Source organism: Lactuca saligna, chromosome 4 (assembly GCF_052625555.1).
Source record: "Lactuca saligna cultivar CGN05327 chromosome 4, ASM5262555v1, whole genome shotgun sequence".
Taxonomy (NCBI): Eukaryota; Viridiplantae; Streptophyta; class Magnoliopsida; order Asterales; family Asteraceae; genus Lactuca; species Lactuca saligna.
The window spans coordinates 155,517,333-155,538,585 of record NC_136420.1 but is presented as its reverse complement, the minus strand read 5'-3'; the positions used below and the strand labels follow the sequence as shown (position 1 = coordinate 155,538,585).

Below are 21,253 nucleotides of genomic sequence, written 5' to 3'. Positions count from 1 at the left end.
TTCCTCTTCGCTCTTCAAGCTTTTCCTTCCTTCTTGTGATCACATGTCACACCCCCAAACCTGAACGGCGGAAACGTTCGGGGGCGGATGACTTCATGTGGTAACGTAACAAATGAATACATAGTAAAGAAAGCAATACAACCATCATATATATAATTGAAAGTTTACATTTGTCAAAAGTTACATGTTCAAATCCAATTAAAATATGATGTCAAAATATGAGATTAAACTGGCGCACCAGTATCCCTTCATCAAAAGCATAATGATACCTGTAGTTACTGAATCCCTAGGACATACAAGTAATTTTCAAAGAGTAGATCAGCATTTAAGCTGGTGAGTTTCATAAGTATTTAATGACAATGTTTGTATGAAATGAAATATCTTGTCCTTGTTTGTTTGTGTTTAGAAAATCCTATATTTTCTACTAGTATAAAAGTAGTCTTCCTTCCAGACCAAAGTTTGTGTCCAAAAATGTATGTAAGTGTAAAAATAACCAATATGTTTGAAAACCTCGTAAATCAATGTATTTTTAATACCTCCTGTGAGTTTTATAACCATACTATTGACTCGGGATGCCTATACACAACGTTCTTCAGGCGTTAGAATGTTATGACGTTTGTCACCCTAAATGGTGGACTGTAGCTAACAGTCAGGGCGCGGGTTGTCAAGCCCGTATAGATCTATACACAAACACCATGCTCCCCCTCCAAGGGATTCTGGTATATAATACAGGACTTGAAATCTATACTCGAACGTACGTGAAGTTAATGTCTCACAGAACCGTAGTATAAAAACAGATTTACATGTTGAAATGTTAGTTTGTTATTGTACATGAAAGTGATTTCTTGAAAATCGTGTTTCTAGTATGTAAAAGTTAGCAATATCCTCATAAAACTATACCTATTATAGTTTTCTAAAAGTGTGCCTCGTTTGTTTTAGAATATCTAGAAAAGGAATCACTTGTTATGAAATCATAGATTTTTGTAGAGCCTAAGATAGACACATTTACTTTAAATCTAGGAAAAATGTTTAGTTTATACATGCATTACAACAATTTATAGTTTTAAAGATAGAATGCTATTGTAATATATTTTGTATACGGGAGTTCCCTATAAAGTTTATAAATCACATATGATTCTACTTAATAAAAGTGTATAATAATCTTTATATATAACACCCGATAGTAGTCGTGTGTTTTACTTGTATTCCCCCCCCCCCCCCCCCCCCCCCTTAGAAAGCATATAAAAGCGTTTAGAATATTTAAAAAGGGTTAATTAAGGGGTATGAACTCACTTGAAAGTTTGAAGATAGCGAGATGGAAAAACCGGGCAGAGTTTCGTCTCGGGAAACGGATTTTTCTCGGGATTCTCGGGAATCTCGGGAGTAAAATCGACCTTCGGGACTTGCACAAAATGACCAGGGCTTCGGGGTAGTGCGGGCACGGAAATCGAGGCAATATCGTGAGAGAAATGAGAGGAATGGGGTAAATTTTCCAGAACCCTCGCATCTCTATTTATAGGAGGCTGAGAGGCCTCGTTACGCGGGGCGTACGCGTACGTCATGCGTGACCGAATCCTCGACTGCCTCGGAGCTCGGATGGGACGTGTCGGTAGTTCGCACAGGCGCGACGTGGACGATCCGAGGCCAAGGCCTTCGCGTACGCAGGGCGTACGGGGTTACGTGGCATGTAACTCGGATGAGTACGCTGACTCCCCTTTCGGATAATACCGGATTTTGAATTAAATAAATATATAACTTATTTAATAAACTTCAAAAATTCATATCTTCTTCATACAAACTCCGTTTTCGACGTTCTTTATATCCCCACGAAGGTGAGACCATACTCTACAACTTTCGTTTAGATTCTGTCGGCAAATTCCGAAATTATTTTTATTATTTATTTATAAAATGTCGTGATTTAGAAATTTCTTTAAACAATTCATAACTTCTTTATCTGACATCGGTTTTTGCCAGACGTTTTACCGCTGAAATACCAATGTCGAGACCTTCGATTCTCGTTTAGGTCATTCCGGCCAAAAGTCGCTCGATCTCCGATTCGAGTTTTTAGTTGTCTGTTGCTAAGCCGAATTTGGAAAAATCTTAACTTCAATATACGAAGCCGGGTTTGGGCATTGTTTTTACGTACGATCCTGGTTTAATGATATAAAACATAGTAGGTAGTTAAATAGAAACTTTTTGGACATTTTATTATCAACGTTAATTTTATTAACTCAAAAGTGGTTACAATACTTGACCTATTAGGCCATTACAAAGAGTTGAAATATCGGGTTGTCGCATCACAAACCACCAAAATCCATCAAAGAGGCCTTAGATCTTCACCAAAGACGATTAGGGTTTAATGTGAGGTGTGCTAAGAGTATAGGGGACAAGGGAGGTTCAATGAGATGTTTAAATAGGGTGCAAACCCTTTGATTAGGGTTTTGTCCAGAAAGGGTCTACTCGTTGAGTCTTGCTGTCGACTCAACGAGTCCGCCACTTATCCCCGGGTCCAAGTCGCTTCTACTCGACGAGTTGGGCCTTCAACTCGTCGAGTCCATTCCAAAATGTGAAAAATCATTGAATGAGATACATACCAGGAACAGGGTGCTAAAAATACTATCCTAGCATCATAAGCAAGTCCCGAAGAGCCCGAAAATCCCGAGAAAATGATATTTTCAAGTTGAAACTCTGCCCGCGCAAGGCTCGGTTTTCAACTAAAATCTCTGGTTTTGTCAAAGAGAGTCACTTTAGAGGCGAAGTGCGGCCCGAATCAGTATTTTATCATTCAATTATTTCACAGTGACATCAATATAATGGAAAATTTGTATGTTATGTGTTATATGTGCTATGTGCTCTTCCGTCTTATTATCCCGTTTTATTAGTCTGTGCTACTATGGTAGCAAAGTTGTACCTTTGACCATGTGATCAGTGAAAGGACTTAGATTTACAGTAGTATTGTTTTGTAGCCTCTAGCCGTGTAGAGCATGTCTCGTAAGAGAATGACTTCTACCCTTATGGCATTGGCAGAAGGTCAGATAAGGCTAAAAGCCTAAAATGTATCAAAATGTTTAATCAGAAAGTGTATGTCATCTGTGCCATTTGGGCCGAAGCTTTATTGATGTATATCAAGTATTGAAACTGTTATGTCTCAGTGATTGTATATTTTTGAATCAAATCATCGATTGATATGGAAAGCTTGTCACATGATTCACATATGCCTTTGTTGTTTGTTGTTCCTCTTTGAATCTGGAAGTGTATATATATATATATATATATATATATATATATATATATATATATATATATATATATATATATATATATATATATATATATATATATATGTGCCATAACGTTATATTGTATCTATTATTGAACTCACTAAGCGTCACCGCTTATCCCTCTCAGTGTTTAACTATTGTAGGTAATAAACATCCAGTTTAGTTATGTATTGTAAGAATAGTTAATATTACTACTTTTGTACATAAGGTATAAATTCTTGAGAAGTTATATAATATATAAAACTTTCTAAGAATCTTAATAGTTGGTTTGTATCGAGTCTGTTGTAATAAGACCATATATGTAAAATATGAATATAAATATGCATGTAGCATGTTTAGAGTAATATTGTGAAGTATGAAAGTGGATCTTTCAGTTTTCTTCACCGCTAATTGCAGTTGGATTCGTGTACTTTTTTTGTATTTTTTTTCAGTTTTTTAAGAATTTATTGTCGTTCCTTTTTATGTCTCTTTTCATTCTATAATTGTTCTTTCTTTTGTTTATTCTGTTCCTTTCTCTAGTCAATGGTCACATGTACCAAGAGACGTGATCCTCTTCTATGCAATCCTCATCACTTCACCGCCTCCCCCGTCCAATTGCGTTCCTCACCGCTTTCTTGATTACGCGTAGGCATCAGCTTCTAACACCGCTAAATATTCCTTCTTCTCTTTCTTTCACCGCCTCATCTTTTATTTCATAGGTTTTTATTGAACGATGAATTTTGATCATGTTCTTCGTCTGCTCCCATCTTCGATTGAAGCTTCGATCACTTTTCACATGCTTTTCTGGTAAATGGAATTGATCCCCAAAATACACAGCCTCTTATCCTCTTCTCGGCTAACCATCTTCCTCCATGATTTCATAGATTTTTCTTGACCGATTTCATCATTTCTAAACCCTCAATCTCCAATAAACACGTTGAGCTATCGAAGTCGAATGAGCATAGCTGAAACAATTAGGCTATTACTCCATATTTATGTTTTTCTAAAGTGTATCCCAGCTTCCATTCACCATTTACAAGACATACAACGATTACATCGATGGGGCTATTAAGCGCTACAACCTAACAACAATGACCGAGAAGTGGTAAACTTTTTTATCTGCTAAAATCTACTATTTTGTTCTTTTAAATGCACAAACTTATTATGTGTCTGAAGGTGTTATTGGAAGCGGAATCAATTTTGCATATGAGTTAATTTTCACTGTAGCACTCTATGGTTTTGCTTGTGATGGGTGGTAGGTTCCTTTCCCAACGTCATTAAATTTCTGGTAAGCATGCCAAGTGTTTGACATTTTTCTTCAATGAACTTCATATAATACTTTTATATGGACCCATGATGTACCACTATAGATGCATTCACTAGATAAACAGCAATCGGTGCTCTTGATTAGGTTGATTAACATAATTTTATATAGATTAAGAATCTAGGAATAAATTTAAGCATATAAGAAGGTTAATCTTTCTATATAGAATATGATAATTTTAAATAGCATCTTCATTGTATTCTATGAAATTGGGTTTTTTCTATGCTTTGTTGTTGTTATTGTTATAAATTAAAAGTTAATCTGTTCATTTTCTAAGCATGTGGACCAAAATATATGTATTATGCTACACGTATTGATTGTAGTTATATAATTTGTACTACTTATGATGTTATGGTCTGATATAACATTAAATCAACCAATAATATTTATATAAAATGTAGTAATTATTAGATTGCGAGATACTTATAAAATAACATCGCTTTGTTATTTGCATCTTAAAGGACCTCATTTTCATTTTTTTTTTCTTTCGCACTGGTGTAAATGTACGATCAATAGAACTTAAAAAGAACATAACATATGTTTCTTTTTATAAAGTAAATTATATTTTAAAACAAAAATAAAATTTTAAAGTTAAAGTGACTAAATCATGTAATGTTCTGAAGTTAGTAACCATGTACCAACTTTATATAAACACAAATTTTAGATTAGCAAATTATTGTTTCATCTATTTACTTGTCCATGTGTTTTTGTTTACTATTGTATGTCATAGAATTTAACACAAAATTTGATGGATTGAAATGGATAACTTATAGCATATATATATATGTAAAAAGGCTATGAGATCCAAAAACTAATAGTAAAAATGGAGAAACAACAACAAATAAAGCAATCAGTTTAACAAAAGTCTAGCATACCTTCATGAAATTTTAATACTTTTCTTATTGGTTGATGCTTTTTAATGTGTTAATGCAGATAACATGTTCGACAGTGTATATATTGGAAAACAATACCCTATGAAATCAATGCCAAAGAACTTGATTTCACAAAGAGCTTGGACATGGCCAAGGTAAATCATGTTACATTGAAACATCTACTTTTGATAGGAGTCCCAACTTGCATTACAACAGGGTAAGATAAATTGTCTTTTCAATAGGGTAATATAAACTTTTAATCCTACATCAAAAAATAACAACATACTTTTAAACATTAAGCAAGTTACTTGCTTAAGCTTTACAGTTTGTTTTAAAACTACGTTGTTATTTCCTACTCAATGTTTAAAAGTGTGTTACTATTTTTTCCAAACGATTTGCACGTGCTTATTAAAATATTTTAAATTTTGTAAAGTTTGTTTAGAAAATAGAGTACACATGGGCATAAGATTTCGACTTTCTAGATTTCAAGCAATTTTTTAGCTTTTACAAATGAATCAAAAATTAGCAACGTATTTTTAAGTAAGATAAAAGACCAAAATACCCTTGGAAAAACTCATGAATTTTTTTAGTAGTAATTACCCTCTTTTTTTCTATTATTTATGAGATTCCTTTCAGGTTGCTGATATGTAATTTTGGTCTGTGCCACATGGGAACAGTAAGTAGTCCTTTTTTCAATTTTTATGTCACTTCTTTTAAGAGGCAACTGGTGTCTCAAGCTTCTTACCTAACTTGCCTCGGTTCAAAATGGAGGAGTAAAATGATGAATGTTTTATATTTGGCGTGTGATAAAACATTGTTAAAGTAAGAAAGTTGTCATATATATGGGTTGTTCATTTTAAAAAAGGGTTAATGTCATTTAGGCAACAACTGTTAGAAATAGAATTACAGTTAGTTAGTTATTTTTCATTAGGGCATTTTCATTTTTTCTATGAAGAAGTTAGTTACAAAATTGGTAGCTCAGCTAATTGGAACCTGCTTTGTATATATATTTTTCTTTGTGGTCTAACAAGTCCATTTGTTGAAGATAACAATTATTTAATCTAAGAAAAAGACCAGGTTTTTATAAACCTTTCAAAATACAACATTCCATGGTAACACTATTCATATATTTTTTTGTTCGGCCGAAGTAGGTGATCAATTTTATAAAAAATCTTGAATCAACACATTAATGATTTTATGCTAAAGTCCTATTTTTATTTGAAATTTTGTAAACTGCCTAAAAAGATTTGTGCCTAAATGATAGTTGTGTGAATTTACCTTCATGTTTATTAGAAGATAAAACAACTCACTAAAGAAATAAGATTCGACCCCATTTTCCTTTGCCACCTATTTCATCTAAGAAAATGTTTCCTCACCATGGAGGGGGATTTCTCTAACTTTTACATATTCTTTAATAATGGAGTGGGCAATCGATGAAACAGATGGAAAATGCAAATTGGTGGATTATTTATGTTAAATCTTTTCTACAAAATACTACAATTAACAAGAAAATAAGCCTTCTTGATCATTGGGTAAATAAATAAAAAAACGCATTCTTGATCATTGGGTAAATAAAAAAACGCATTCTTGATCATTGGGTAAATAAAAAAATACCATGAAATAATAATTAATTAATGGGTAATCTTTTTTTGCTTTCCTTATGCAACAAAGGTGTTTGGGGTTGGCATAGTTGCAGCTTAGTTGAGCCTCTACCTTTTTATCTTTGCAGCAGATATTACATAAGGTGGGATTTGTGGTTAAAGAAAGAATGAGATTGAGATGACAACAACCTCTATGTGTGTTATGTTGTTATTTGTAGAGAAGGTTATAATACAAAGTAGTAAGTAGTCAACAGTTACAACTGATTATCAGTTGATTATTGATCAATAAGTTTATACATATTTTGTTTTTCTAATTATTTTCATGTTTTTTTATGAATTTGTGGGGGTCTTTACGTTGTTAGGCTTTTTACACAATGTCAACAAACGACACCGGAATACCACCCTCCCTAACATAAGAAGATGCAAGAGATCTAGTTAAGGAGAATATGGTCGCCACATCGTATAATCTGATACAAGTCTAAAACAGAATCAGTACACCAAAAACAAACTCCACATCACACACCAAAAACAAACTCCACACCGCACACCAAAAACAAAATGTAATATTTCCTACTATATGTATGTCAACTATGAAATCTTTCCTACCATACATATGGTGCTACCACCATATGTATGTCAACTATGTAATATTTCCTATGTATTTATGCTGATGTCAACTATAACACTGTTCAAAGCATAAACAAATAGCCTATGAAGATAGACCGAACAAAAAATCTCACACCTGATCTTGCAACGCGGGATCACTCATCTATTATATATTAAAGTTATCCACTTCTTCTAGATATTAAAGTTATCCACTTCTTAGGAACAGTAAACTTCCTAAAAGGTTGGCAGAAATGGTCCCTTGTTTATGGGTTTGGTTGCAGTTCTCGTTTTCTTTTTGTTGGGGGCATTTTATGCCATTACATATATTTTTATTGGACAGGTGTTGCAAGGCCCCTTATCATAGTACTGTTCATAAGGTTAGTCACTCATCCAACCATGGTCACCGACACTGCTTCGTCTCTCTATTCTTATACTCTAGATTCTTTTCTCAGTTAAAGTTGGTCACCCCCACCGCTTCATCTATTCTTATACTTTAGATTCTTCTTGCCATTTCTTCTCCGTTAAATCCGATGAACACTACCATTGTCACCGCCTCCAGATCCTTCTACATGGCCTCTCTGAAATATTGCACTTGACCGTCTCCACCTCTTACTTACACCTATTTTTTCTCGATATGTGTTACAATCAGACTAACCATTCATCTTCAATTTTAGGCAGAACTATATCCGACGACACTGGTTCGACCACAACCTCCGTCGGTTTAGGGTTTAGTGGGAAACACAGTCGACTCTATATTACTACCACTGTCCAATATGTCACCAAACCTTCGTTGCTTGTTCCGTTCAGTTGTCCGCTTCCTTAACCTGAACTCATGAACCCTACCACCATCTCCAACCTTTATTGGTCTTCGTCGGCATTACTGAACCAAGCTTCCTCTCCACCATTGATGACATATTCGCCGAATCCAGGTAGCTTTTGGGGTTTGATTTTAAGGTTTTTTTCTTGTATAAATCAAATTCTAAATCACCTCTATTTTCATTTTCTGTTTGTTCCTTTTATTTTTCATTTTTAATCGACATGTTCAATAACACAGCCACGGACAAGAGCATACCCCCACCGTTAGCATTTCACCAATTTGCCTCACCATGACAGTCGCCTTTGGTCACGTCCTCCACTTCAGTCGCATAAATCATTATCTCTTTACCCACCATCGTCTTAAACATATATCTTCTTTTCCACTTTTGGGTCTTCATTTGATTTCAGTTTTCTTCCCTAAGGTAATCAACATTGGTCTTCATTTTCATTTCATTTTCCATTTCATCATGAACTTTTTTGACTTTTCTATCATAAACCTTATTGTTGAATTCAATTTCATTTCATATTCAGGATCCCAATTCTCTCCTCATTTCCATCAATCAAAAAGTTTAGTAAAATGATCCTTCTCTGCTATGAAGTTGTATGCTTGATGATTTGAATTCAAACTCTCAGTTAGGGCTTTAAGTGAAAATTAAATTTCGAATTTTGAATTTCGAATTTCTAATTCCATTCTCTTCAAATTCGACCTGAAAGTGACTTTTTTTGCGAATTCAATTTCCAATTATCTCCTTTTTCGTATAGTATTTTGCCATTGTTACTGTTGAGAACACTGAATGACCAAATATCCCTTTCCACATAGGCAGACAGTACAAAGATGATGCTCACATGTCTGTAAATGAGGTTTTCTACCATGGGATTCCAAATGGAAGGTATCTAGCTACCTTATAAGAAGTTGGCTTCTAAGCTTTGTGATGTTGTATAGACTTTAGGTCACATATATCTAAGCTTTCTTATATTACCCGTCAACTTCCCAATGAAATGTTCCAAAAACATATGCTAACCGTCTCCAATCGTCTAAGATGAACATGGTCATAGTCAAATGTATTTTACATCTCTGCTATTACTTCAATTACGTTCTGATAACAAATGTTATATACAAATTATCACTTAGTTAGAAAAATCATAAATAAGTAAATAACAATATATAACGATTAATCCATTTATTAGAAAAAGTTACTGATGTTTTATTTTGAAAAAGGTAATAAACAAATAAATGGAATATGTGTTATATATTGTATTTTAAAAAATGTCATAATTTTCATAGCTTAAAGCTAAATTTCATACCAAAGTTATTAATGTTTTTACCAATTTCCATGCATAAAATGCATGAGGACTTGAGACGGTAAAACAGGGGAACGAAAATCTTAGGAAGCAAATTAGGTACCAAGTTTCAATTTTTAGTTTTCATTTATCTAATTTTATAACTTGGTTTAATTTTTTTTATCCATAATATTCTGTGCAAAATTGAAAATAAATAAATTCTTGAATTCTTTTTTCTTTATTTTACTTAGCAAATATTGGGTGATTGCTTGGAAGATCTCAACTTTGAAGAATTGCTTGTGCTTGAAATAGATTCACAATTTTATAACACCCATAAATTTTAAACCAATTTAAAACATTTCAACACAATTAAAAACCATTTAATTATTCCATAATTTATTTTCAAAATCATAATCATCAAAGTATCTCAGTTTTCCAATGCTAAAAACATAGCGACAGGAGGAGTGGTACGATTATGTCTTCGTCTTTCCTCGATCACCAGAAGTACCTGAAACAACAACTAAAATTGTTAACCCAAAAGCTTGGTGAGTTACCCACAAAATACCACCCATACATATCCATAATCATATCATATAACGAATACAGGACACCATGCACAATAAGCCTTCAGCCTGACTGGACCGCCTCGCAAGGCCTACAACCTATCTGGATCGCTCTCCAGCCTTCAACATGATTGGACTGCCTCGCATAGCCTACCGCGTATCCGAACCGCTCACCGAGTATGTTGGTCTACAACACAAAGCAGGACCGCCTCAACCCAACCCCCACTTAAACAAACATGTGCACATAAATATCATATGCTAGCTAATATCATATAATAGTCAAACTGATCTGACAGATCATTAATCATAGCAACATCCTAATAACCCAGATACAGACCTAGTTGGTCACTAACATAGCATCATCCTATAACCAGAACACTAACCTAACCAGATCACTACACATAAGCATATCACCATCCTAACTACCAGGATGTAATAAAAAAAAATATCATGTCGTAACCAGATACAATCAATAAAGGGTCGGCCTTGGTGCCTTAGACCCTGTTGATATAGTGAGGATAACTCACCTCGCAACTGTCGACTGAAAATAGAAAGCTCAACTCTTGGATCACCGCCACAAACTCCACCACTGATATCCAACACTTCACAAAGTTCATAAATTCCCAAGATACCCCCAGGAGTCACATAGTAAATCCTAGATCATAGTCAAGGCCAATGGTCAAGGTTAACAGTCCATGTCGACCTGACTCGTCGAGCGCATCTAGCTACTCGTCGAGTCCCTACATAGCTTGCCAACTCACCGAGTCACTTGAGAGACTCGTCAAGTTCCTAGTGTTTGTGGCCAATAACTGTCTAGCTAATCCGTTGAGTTTCCTTGAAACTCCATGAGTTCATGCATGTCCAAGGGTCAGGAAGACCTTAGCTGACTCGCCGAGTCATTCGAATGACTCGTCGAGCCCAAGGAAATCTTCAACAGACTTGCCGAGTCACTCATCCGACTCGCCGAGCCCATGACCATCTTCATCGGGCTCGTTAAGTTGATTATGCCACTCGTCGAGTCCCTTCAGTCCTTCATCCACACAGATGCTTTTTAAGCCATGCAAAGGCCCCATCTTGTAGATCTAACTTCCCAAGGCATGCTTATAACGTAAAGTTGCGAACTTTCCGTGCATGCAAAGCTCTAAAGCCTTAAAATGACAAAACTAAGCTTGCAAAGAAGTTTAACACTTGATGGGGGTTCATACTTGTCCAAGCTGGCAACTTTATGGCCCTAGAGACCAAAGAGAGTTCAAATCTAAAGTTGCAACTTCAAATCTTAGCTCAAACACAAGAAGAGTTCCCTAAAAACCATCCAAAAGAGATCTAGGAAAAAATGAGTCAAGGTAACAACTTAATACCTTCAAAAGGGTGCCCACTAAAGTAGATCGCTGATTCCCCACGAGTTCCTTGCTTCTAATCACTTGTTTTCCCCAAGCTTTTCTCACCAAAATCCTTCTTCCAAGCTTAACACACCAAGAAAGCACACACACACACAAAAGAATTTAGGGTTTGGAATGACAAGATGTTGTAGAGGGGAGGCTGGGGAGGCCAATGATCCTTTAAATAGGGTGTAGAACCACGGAAATTAAGGTTTCACCCTCCAGCTCTTACTCGTCGAGTTCCTCTTTGGACTCAGCGAGTAGGTCACTTAATCACGTGGCCCAACCTACTGCTACTCGACGAGTCGAGCAACCAGCTCGTCGAGTAGACCTTGAAACCACAAAGATCTTATAACAAAAGAAATCAATACCTGTGGATCGGGCCATTACAAATTTGTTGTAGTCAAGATATTAAAAAATAAATATAATGGTTCACCTATATCCACCCAAAGGGAGACAATTTCCTTCCCTAAAACATAATTCTGAATCATGGGTCGCTACTTTAGTTGTCTGCAGAACATTTGGAATCAAGTTTAGGGTTAAATAAGCAAAAATGTTCAATAGTTAACCTTATTTTCATTTTTCAGGGAAATCTGCAAGTAAAGAAGTAGTTGTCAGGGGTTCAATGTTACCCCTAGGAAAGATGGTGAAATTTTCTTTTATACCTTTTATTTTTTTCTATGATATACAATGTTACATATATTTTGATATGTTATCTTTTTTTAAGCACATCTATGGAACAAAGGAACACGAAATAACATATAGAACAAGAAAAGGAAACAAAATGAACATCTCTGTCTTTTTTTCTTCATTTCTTTAAATTAACTTTTAATTTTTTAATTAAATTATTAATATAATCAAGTTAGAGAGGTCTAGAATCTTAATTATCTTACCTATTAATTTTATTTTGTTGGAGTGGAAATAAGGTTGTTTGTTTTCTTTGATGGAATGAAATAGGTATTTTACGAAGGAACGTGATAGAATGTAATGGAATAAAAAACTATGATGTACCCATTTTTATTTATAAAATTATTAACGGCATGAATCCGATAATTTTTCTAGCTATTTTCTAGCCATTTCTACAAATAACTAGACAATAGAATTCCATTATGATAATTATTGGGTTTTAAATGTTGCAGCAGCTGGATTTGATTTTGGCAAAAAGGTCCAACTTCAGAAATAAAAAATATAGGTGGATTTTATTTCACAGAAAACAAATAATCAGTCAATTTACCGTTTTGACCCTTTTTTTAAAATTGGTAATAAGTTATTGGTGGGGCCCATACTATCATGGCAAATGGTGTAGTGGTTACACTTGTTGGATTAAGTATGGTTGCACTTGCAGCTCAAAAGTTTGTTGTCCCTTTTGTTATTCTCGCTAGCATCCATAAGATAAAATGTTTTATAATTTTCATGATTATAAATTTAACAGTCGATTATGTTTTTTGTCCTTAAATATAGTTTATTTTTGTTTGCAATCTGATAAAAAAAATCAGATACTTGGGTGGAGTGCAATTTTGGTGACGCTAATTTGTTTTTTTATTTATTTATCTTGACTACACTGAAACTACAAGGATGAACTACATATTCATCTGCTTTAACATTATAACATTAGAAATGACTTTGTATTTACATGAAATTTTGGTAATTGGATTGGATTTTAATGGGAGAATATAAGAGTAGCTATTAAAACTTTCCTAATTTGAGAATTCCAACTATTGAAGTTTAAGAAGTTTTTTTTTAGAATTCCAAATATTGAGGATTCTGAATACTATCTGTTTATGACACATTTTCTGACTACCCAACATGTTTCTGATTTCAGATTGTCTTCTTTATGTGACAACTCAACAAGACATAGCCAATTTTTGCAATCACATCACCTTAGAGACATTATAGCTTCTTTGAACGTGAGTTCGCTTCAGTTAATATAAATCTTTCTCTTTCATCTCAAATCTTTTTTTTTTCCAGATTATTCCCTATTTGACCTTGTGGTATTACATTAGAGGATTCACGAGATGATGTGGTGGAACAAAAAGAAACTGTTGTAAAAGTAGCTGACATCTTCATACATGAAATAAAGCTACTTAAAGTAGAGCATGAACAGCAGGTGGCTGAATTAGAGAAGTTGGCTTTGTCTTTTCACTTGTCTATACCTCTAATCTTGTCTATTAATATGTTTTCTCTTCTTTTATAGAAGTGTTCAGCTCCAGTAGAACAAATATCTTGACATCAGTTAGAAACTGCAAATGAATTCATTTAAGAGTAAATTACATGTTGTCCTTGAGTACAACTCATTTTTTCAATTATAGTCCCAGAATGTTTTCTTTTCAAATTTTGGTCACTTATTTGAGGTTATATAAGAAAATCCACTATATTTTTTGGGGCAAAAATTGTCATCTTACTTGGAAAATGAACCGAAAATGATATGAAAACTTCAAGTAAGGACCAATATTACAAAACATATTACTTGATGACGAAAAACGATTACTCTTTTGACAGTTGTAGAGCAAATTCACAAAAAATGCTTGTGGGCGTGGAAAGTTAGTCGCCTTTCTGGGAAGCCATTCTGAAGTAAGTTCATGCTTCAGATTATTTATTTATTTTTTTGTTTGTGTGTATTAGATTCAAAAAAAAAATTGTATTTCCTTTGTGTGTGATTATTATATTTTGGTAAGGGAGGGTGCAAGTATGGGGTTGTTCCGTGATTTAGTTTTCGTTAGGATGTATTAGAAAACGATAGAGACAACGCTTCTTTCATGTTCGAGGTATGTATCCTTCCTATTGCGCCATTTATCTACCACCTCCCTACTTAACCAGTTAGGTGCATACAATTTGTTGCTAATAGTTTGAACTAACATGTATTTATTCTAAACTAAATTCTTCTTCATGAATGTTGTGGGTTTATACCCACATAATTTATATTAAATCTGAATTTTTTCATTTTTTTATAATCTTATATTAGCATGGGATGGGAGTTGTTAGTTGTATAATTTTTGAGTGAAGTTGACTATTTTAACATTTTGTGAAGTAATATCAATTTATGGTTTTGTGATGTTTTTGGTCCCAACAACAGAAGAAACAGTTTCTAAATTCAGCTTCTTTACTCCCTTCCTTGGGATTCTTTCTCTAGATACAATAACCTTAAGAAAAAGATAGAAAACGTTCATTTAGAATTGACATTCTTATTGAGGCATGTAATATGTGATAACACTTTAATTACATGTATGCAAACAGTAACAAAAAAAAAATTTTAAAATTAGCCCATACGATAGCATGTGGTAAATCAGGTGGATCTGGTTTTGAAGAAACATACACATGAAACACATAAAGAAGCATATTTTTTTGATCACTAACCCAGTTTTTTAATTTATTTATGATGTCTTATTGTCACTTTTGTATATGGATGTATAATATCATTATCTACTTTAAAATTTGAAATTTTTTGAAATGCAAGTTTGGTTACTTTGTTATTTGCATCCTCTTCTTAGAGGATTATGTTTCAAAGTTTAAATTGTCCCGGACACTTAACCAAATAGACCTCAAATAGTGGCGATCTTTGTGGAGATCATTACAAAGGTGTCAACAGTTCATTAGTGACAAAAATATGCTAAATCTCAATTCCCAAATCTGTATATTTTTATATATTTTTGTGTTATTCTTTTAACTTTTTTTTGAATCTTCGGTACTTCAAACTGACGATTATTATAAAAATGCAGGGAATATTTGAATGCTGATATTATAAAACCGAGAAATGAACAAATGTCAACCACAATGACAATGTTACGTCTGATTAATGGCAAATTACGCAGAATAGCAACATAACGTATAAGACACATGAACAATCACACAAAACTAACACCTTCCACAACGTGCAACGCGCGGGAGACCCCTCTAGTTGTAATTATAAACGGGTATAAAAATTTGTATTTAAGAGACTACGTTTATAAAAGATTGAGATAGATGTTGGTATCTTTTAAAAGCTCAGCTCTCATTAGACCTATCAACTTCATCCATCGTTACTCACAATCAAAGATCACCATGGTTAGAAAACTATGAGACACTACCCTTGCATTAGAGGGTTAATATTTGAGAAATATTTCAAACCCACCCACTAAGGAGCTGATATTTCGAAAACTGATTTCCTAACTTAAACACAAGAAAAAAGAAATTAACAATCAAACATTAAAACAATTGAAAAATACTAAAGGGCTTTTTGGGCTAGCGGTATATGATCGAAACCGAACCGTTTTAAGGTTCGTGTTATTTGGGTTTCATGTTATTTTGGTTTGGGTTGTTCAAGTAGGTAATACAGGTATCGGGTGATTTGGTTCAAAGTCAAGCCCAATTCCTTTCAAAATCATTCATTCAAAATCAAAATTTTCATATAGTATAATAAAACATTAAGTCTACTTAAGCTTTATGGTTTTAAAATGAGAAGAAATTTGGTGAAAAGAGTTCTAGGTATCCCATGTCTATCGGCAAAGAAAACAAAAAGGTCATTTTCATAGTTATAAAATAAAAAAAGTTGACAAATAACAATTTACAAGTCTAGTAAAATACAAGTGTTTTTAAATAAAATTCAAAAACCAATAATTTTTTTGTTTAACAAAATAAAATAACGAGCCTAAAAAGGATGAATATTTATTTTGTATAAAATCGTTTAACAAATAATTATAAGTGCTTGTTTAAGATTTTTCGCAAAATGAGCTAATTAAATGTAGGATGTTTAACTAATCATTTTGAGTTTTAAAGTATATATATATATATATATATATATATATATATATATATATATATATATATATATATATATATATATATATATATATATATATATATATATATATATATATATATATATATATATTTTCCGGTCATTTGGGTTACCCGGATTAAGAAAAAGTTAACCATATACAAACTAAAAAAGATATCTTTATCTGGCTATCCGGACCAAATATACCAAGCCTTATTGTATTCGTCTGAGGTTATTCGGTTTTGGTATCTTTACACCCCCATAAGTCTTCGTAAATAGGTCACAGGTTAAAGATGGAGAGTTGAGATATTATAAAATTATGATAATGAGTTTACTTACTCTAATACCTTTATGTTATATTTACATCAAATTAAATGAATTTAAATTTATTATTAACTATAAAATAGCTTCAGATTTAAATTAATATGTGGCCGAGATGAGATGATTTTGGTGTTAAATAACTATAACTAGAGCCCTGTTATTAATGCAATAAGCAATGACTCGATAACTTTTATTTTTTAACCGGAAACTAACCTACTCTTAAATACAATTTATGTCTCCTAACCTTTCTTTTGAAAATGTCTCCTTACGACCTCATCACTTGGCCAATTCCAATTTGATAATGACTCGATAATTTGGAATTTAGTTATTGAAAAGTCCACCACAATCGATTATAAATAGAATGCACATTTCCTTAGTCAAAGCATCAGGAGAATAACACTAATTAAACATGCATAAACTTCCAACTATCGACTTCACCAACAAGAGAAACTTGAACCCTGGTTCAACTTCATGGCTCACCACTTCCATTGAAGCTACTCGAGCCCTTGAACAATACGGATGTTTCATAGCAGAATACGACCAAGTACCACTCGACCTCCACAACGTTGTCTTCCAAGCATTACAAGACTTGTTTGATCTCCCAATCGAAACCAAAGTACAAAACAAGTCCACAAAGCCCTTGTCCGGCTATGTCGGCCAAATCCCTTTCATTCCACTCTATGAAAGCATGGGGTTTGATTACTCCAACACCTTTGATGGCGTTCGTAGTTTCACAGATGTCATGTGGCCCCTTGGAAACGAAGCTTTTGGGTAACCACTATTCTTGATTCTCTCTTTCTTCAATTGCATATATATTAAGTATTAACGTACACTTGTGTGCGTTGATATACTGTTAGGGCAACACTACTAGCATACAACGGGCTGGTAGCAAAGTTGGAAGAAATGGTGACGAGAATGGTGTTTGAAAGATATGGTGTGGAGAAGCACTTTGATGCTCATAGGAACATGGTGACATACCTTTGTAGGGGCATGAAGTACAGAATACCAGAGAAGAACGAAACTAATATGGGGTTCGTTGCTCATACGGATAAAAATTTCATCACTGTTTTGCATCAAAATCAAGTTGATGGTTTAGAGGTAAAAGCGAGGGATGGTGAGTGGTTCACAGTTGAGCTCTTGCCAACCTCATACATAGTCATGTCGGGTGATGCAGCCATGGTTAGTGATCTTAATCGGCCTTCAAAAGCAATTTATTCTATAATAACGGATGATTTTTAAACTTGTGATCAGGCTTGGAGCAACGAAAGATTGTATTCACCTTATCATCGAGTTACTATGAATGGAAATGCAAGTAGATATTCGATAGCCCAATTTTCTTTTCTGGAAGGGATCATAGAAACACCAGAAGAATTTGTGGACGAAGAGCACCCATTACAGTTTAAGCCATTTGATCATCTGAAATACCTTGATTTCTATAACAAGGAGGAAAACCGAAAACTTGAATGTGCCATAAGAACCTACTGTGGAGTGTGAGACTTGAAAATATATGTTTTAATCGTACGTGCTGTTGATCGAGAGTTATAATGCTTCTTAATATGTGGGCTTGAATAATGTAAAGGGCATTTGAGCCTGCTGCTTTGTGTCCATGCTGGTTTATTCCTGTAATAATGAAAACCATATGTTTTGCAAACACATTTATATATATCGACACATAAATGAATGCAAAGAAAACAAAAATGTTAACTAGAGAAAACTCCTAATATAACTCGGTGGTTTTACTATGGGATGATTAAAAAAATTAAATATAGAAAGAAAAAAAGTATTTATTGTAATTCATTATTACATTGATTAGGGCATCAAAATGCATTAAACTTATTAGAGTTTAATGGAATGACACATCATCGTTGTACTTAATATACAACTCTACATAAATTTTCTCACAGTGCATTGAACTCAATAGAGTTCAATGGAATATATATACTTAAGGGGTGTTAGGATAGGGAAAAAAAAACATGTTTATTGCTTATTGCTTATTCCCGCAACAATAAGCTAAATTTAAATGTTTTAAAAAAATCATTAAAAATCAGCTTATTGTGTTACGAATAAGCTAAATAAACTAATTTTAATAAGGATCTTCTTTATTGTTTATTGTTTATTGCTTATTCCCATCACAAATAAGCTAATAAGCTAATCCAAACACCCCCTTAATAGTTAAAATGTTTCTTTTTTCCATTGAGTTAAATGGTCATTGAACTCCATATCTATTTAATACCAACATGACAACTCATAATGATAGAGTTTAATCCATTGAATGTTGATTAAACATGTCATCTTATTCAATTCTCTCATTAAACTATTGATTGTTGATGCTCTTACATTCAATAGATTACGTACATATATAGATAAAAGAATATTATATAGCTTTTTCAATTTTAAAATTAAAAAAAAAAATACAGAAATTGACTTATGGATATTTTTTATTTTAAAAAATATCACAAAATAACAAATATTATCAAAATTACGAGTGATTTACATAAATGATTTTGATTTACTATAATAGACTTATACAAAATATGAAATTTTATCAAAATTTACGAGTGATTCACATAAATGATTTTGATTTATCATAATAGACTTATTCTTTTAATTTATTATAATAGACTTATTGTGACGTTGACACATACGGCCTTGTAATTTGAAATCAAATGAATCGAACCAACAATAGGTGGTTAACATATCAAGTAATTGACCTAAATCATACTATTTCCTCAATAAATGGAAATAAATTAAAACCATTTGGGAGGAAGAAATTATTAGCCGATATTATATATTATATTAGGATTGTATATATACTGTTATGATATTTTATTGTATAATTTCCTATCATATACAATTGAATGATTAATACATTTCAACATTTCAATGTAAATTTAAATTTAATTTAATTAAGAGTTGAAATATTTACGCTCCATATTTTACGAATCTTATTGGCTTATAAGATAAGATATTGACTTATAAGATAAGACATACTTATCCTTCTATTCATCTTACAACATTAAACATATTATTTAATAATTTTTATATTATCGTTCAAACATGCATATGTAATACATTAATAATTAATAATTATCAATTAGATATCGTTTTTATAATGACAAGAACAAGACCAATTCAAGATTAACACTTCTTAGATTTTTAACTTTATTTTGAAATATTGATACTTCCAAATTTACTTAAATTAGAACATTACAATTACATTTTAAATATAAAATCAATTAAAATTAAAATATTCATCTCAATATGATACTTCCTAATTTACTTAAATTAGAACATTACAATTACATTATAAATATAAAATCAATTAAAATTAAAATATTCTCAACATGAAATATGAAATCACATATACTACAAGCTCATATAGTGGTAGCCGAGGAGTTATGGGAGCGGCCAACAGAGATTCCTCACGCACGAGTTCAACATTCAGTTGAGACGTGAGTATCCTTTCAATAGGAACTGGTCGAAGGCACCAAAGTCATCCCGTATATGTCAAATGTTAGTAGTTAAGTGTGGGCGGGGCTCGAATCTCATAGTATTATTTGAGTATAGTTATGTCATTGTTTGATAGATTTATTTGTTGTATGTGTGATACTTGTATGCATGTTAGTAGCAGAGTGTAGGCGGGGCTCGAATCTCCTAGACAACAGAGTGTGGGCGGGACCCGAATCTCCTAGACAGTGGAGTGTGGGTAGGTCCCGAATCTCCCAGACAGCGAAGTGTGGGTGGGGTCCGAATCTCCATGAGAGTGGATGGGGTCCGTATCTCCTAGTTGCATGATATTTGTATGGTATGTGATAGTTTGGGGAACTCACTAAGTTTCGTGTTTATAGTTTTCACTTTTGGTTTCAGGTACTTCCACTAGCAAAGGGAATGACTCAGGATGATCGCATGGCACACACGACATTTTTGGCCTGGGATGTCGTAAACTCTAATATTTACCTCACATAATTTTGTCATAGTTCTTGATATGATGTTTTGAGATACATGATACATGATTTTCTTTATCACTATGGATGATTTGGGGTCTTATATTTAGTTTCTAAACAAAACTTTTGGACTGTATTTTTTGGATGTTTCATGTTGGTATCAGAGCCTTTGTTTGAGGGATTCTGTGACAACCCGATATTCCAAATCAATGTAATGACCTAAAAAGCCTAGAATTGTAATCTTTTTTGATATAATGAAATAGCATCAAAAATAAAATGTTCAAAAGTCTCTATTGGGTTGCATAAAATGATAGATATCGTTTCAAGGTTTTCAGAAGTATACAGAACACTCAAATCTGAGTTATAATGAAGAAGTTATGACCAATCGAAGATTCATGTCAAAACCAATAAAACACTGATAAACGTAAAAAGTGAAATTTCAATAAAATACTTTTTAGCTTTAGGGATATAAACGAAACTCATAGATTATACTAAACCGTGAAAGTACATAAAAAGAATGTCCAAATCTGACT

The 21,253-nt window shown here is 33.2% G+C and overlaps 1 protein-coding gene and 1 long non-coding RNA gene across 5 annotated transcripts; both read left to right on the top strand.

Moving 5' to 3' along the window:
* Positions 1–3,698: 3,698 nt before the first annotated feature.
* On the top strand, positions 3,699–7,740 carry LOC145042975 (uncharacterized). 4 transcript variants are annotated; one of them, XR_013680834.1, is made up of 3 exons: positions 3,764–4,548; positions 5,518–7,296; positions 7,420–7,740. It is a non-coding gene; the product is annotated as an uncharacterized LOC145042975 (long non-coding RNA). The 4 variants fall into 4 exon arrangements; XR_013680835.1 differs by lacking the exon at positions 7,420–7,740 and having other exon boundaries at positions 3,770–4,548; positions 5,518–5,611; positions 6,093–7,390; XR_013680833.1 differs by lacking the exon at positions 7,420–7,740 and having other exon boundaries at positions 3,771–4,365; positions 4,437–4,548; positions 5,518–7,390.
* Positions 7,741–17,158: 9,418 nt separating this feature from the next.
* Positions 17,159–18,427, top strand: LOC145042973 (putative 2-oxoglutarate-dependent dioxygenase AOP1). The gene is made up of 3 exons (XM_078991501.1): positions 17,159–17,547; positions 17,634–17,955; positions 18,028–18,427. The coding sequence occupies exons 1-3, from the start codon at positions 17,186–17,188 to the stop codon at positions 18,268–18,270; spliced, it is 927 nt and encodes a 308-aa protein (XP_078847627.1). The 5' UTR covers positions 17,159–17,185; the 3' UTR covers positions 18,271–18,427.
* The last annotated feature ends 2,826 nt before the right edge of the window (positions 18,428–21,253 follow it).

Coding starts and splice junctions, on each gene's coding strand:
- LOC145042973 (XM_078991501.1), top strand. CDS start 17,186: ATGCATAAACTTCCAACTATCGACTTCACCAACAAGAGAAACTTGAAC. Junction 17,548..17,633: donor CTTGGAAACGAAGCTTTTGG/GTAACCACTATT, acceptor ATATACTGTTAG/GGCAACACTACTAGCATACA. Junction 17,956..18,027: donor TGTCGGGTGATGCAGCCATG/GTTAGTGATCTT, acceptor ACTTGTGATCAG/GCTTGGAGCAACGAAAGATT.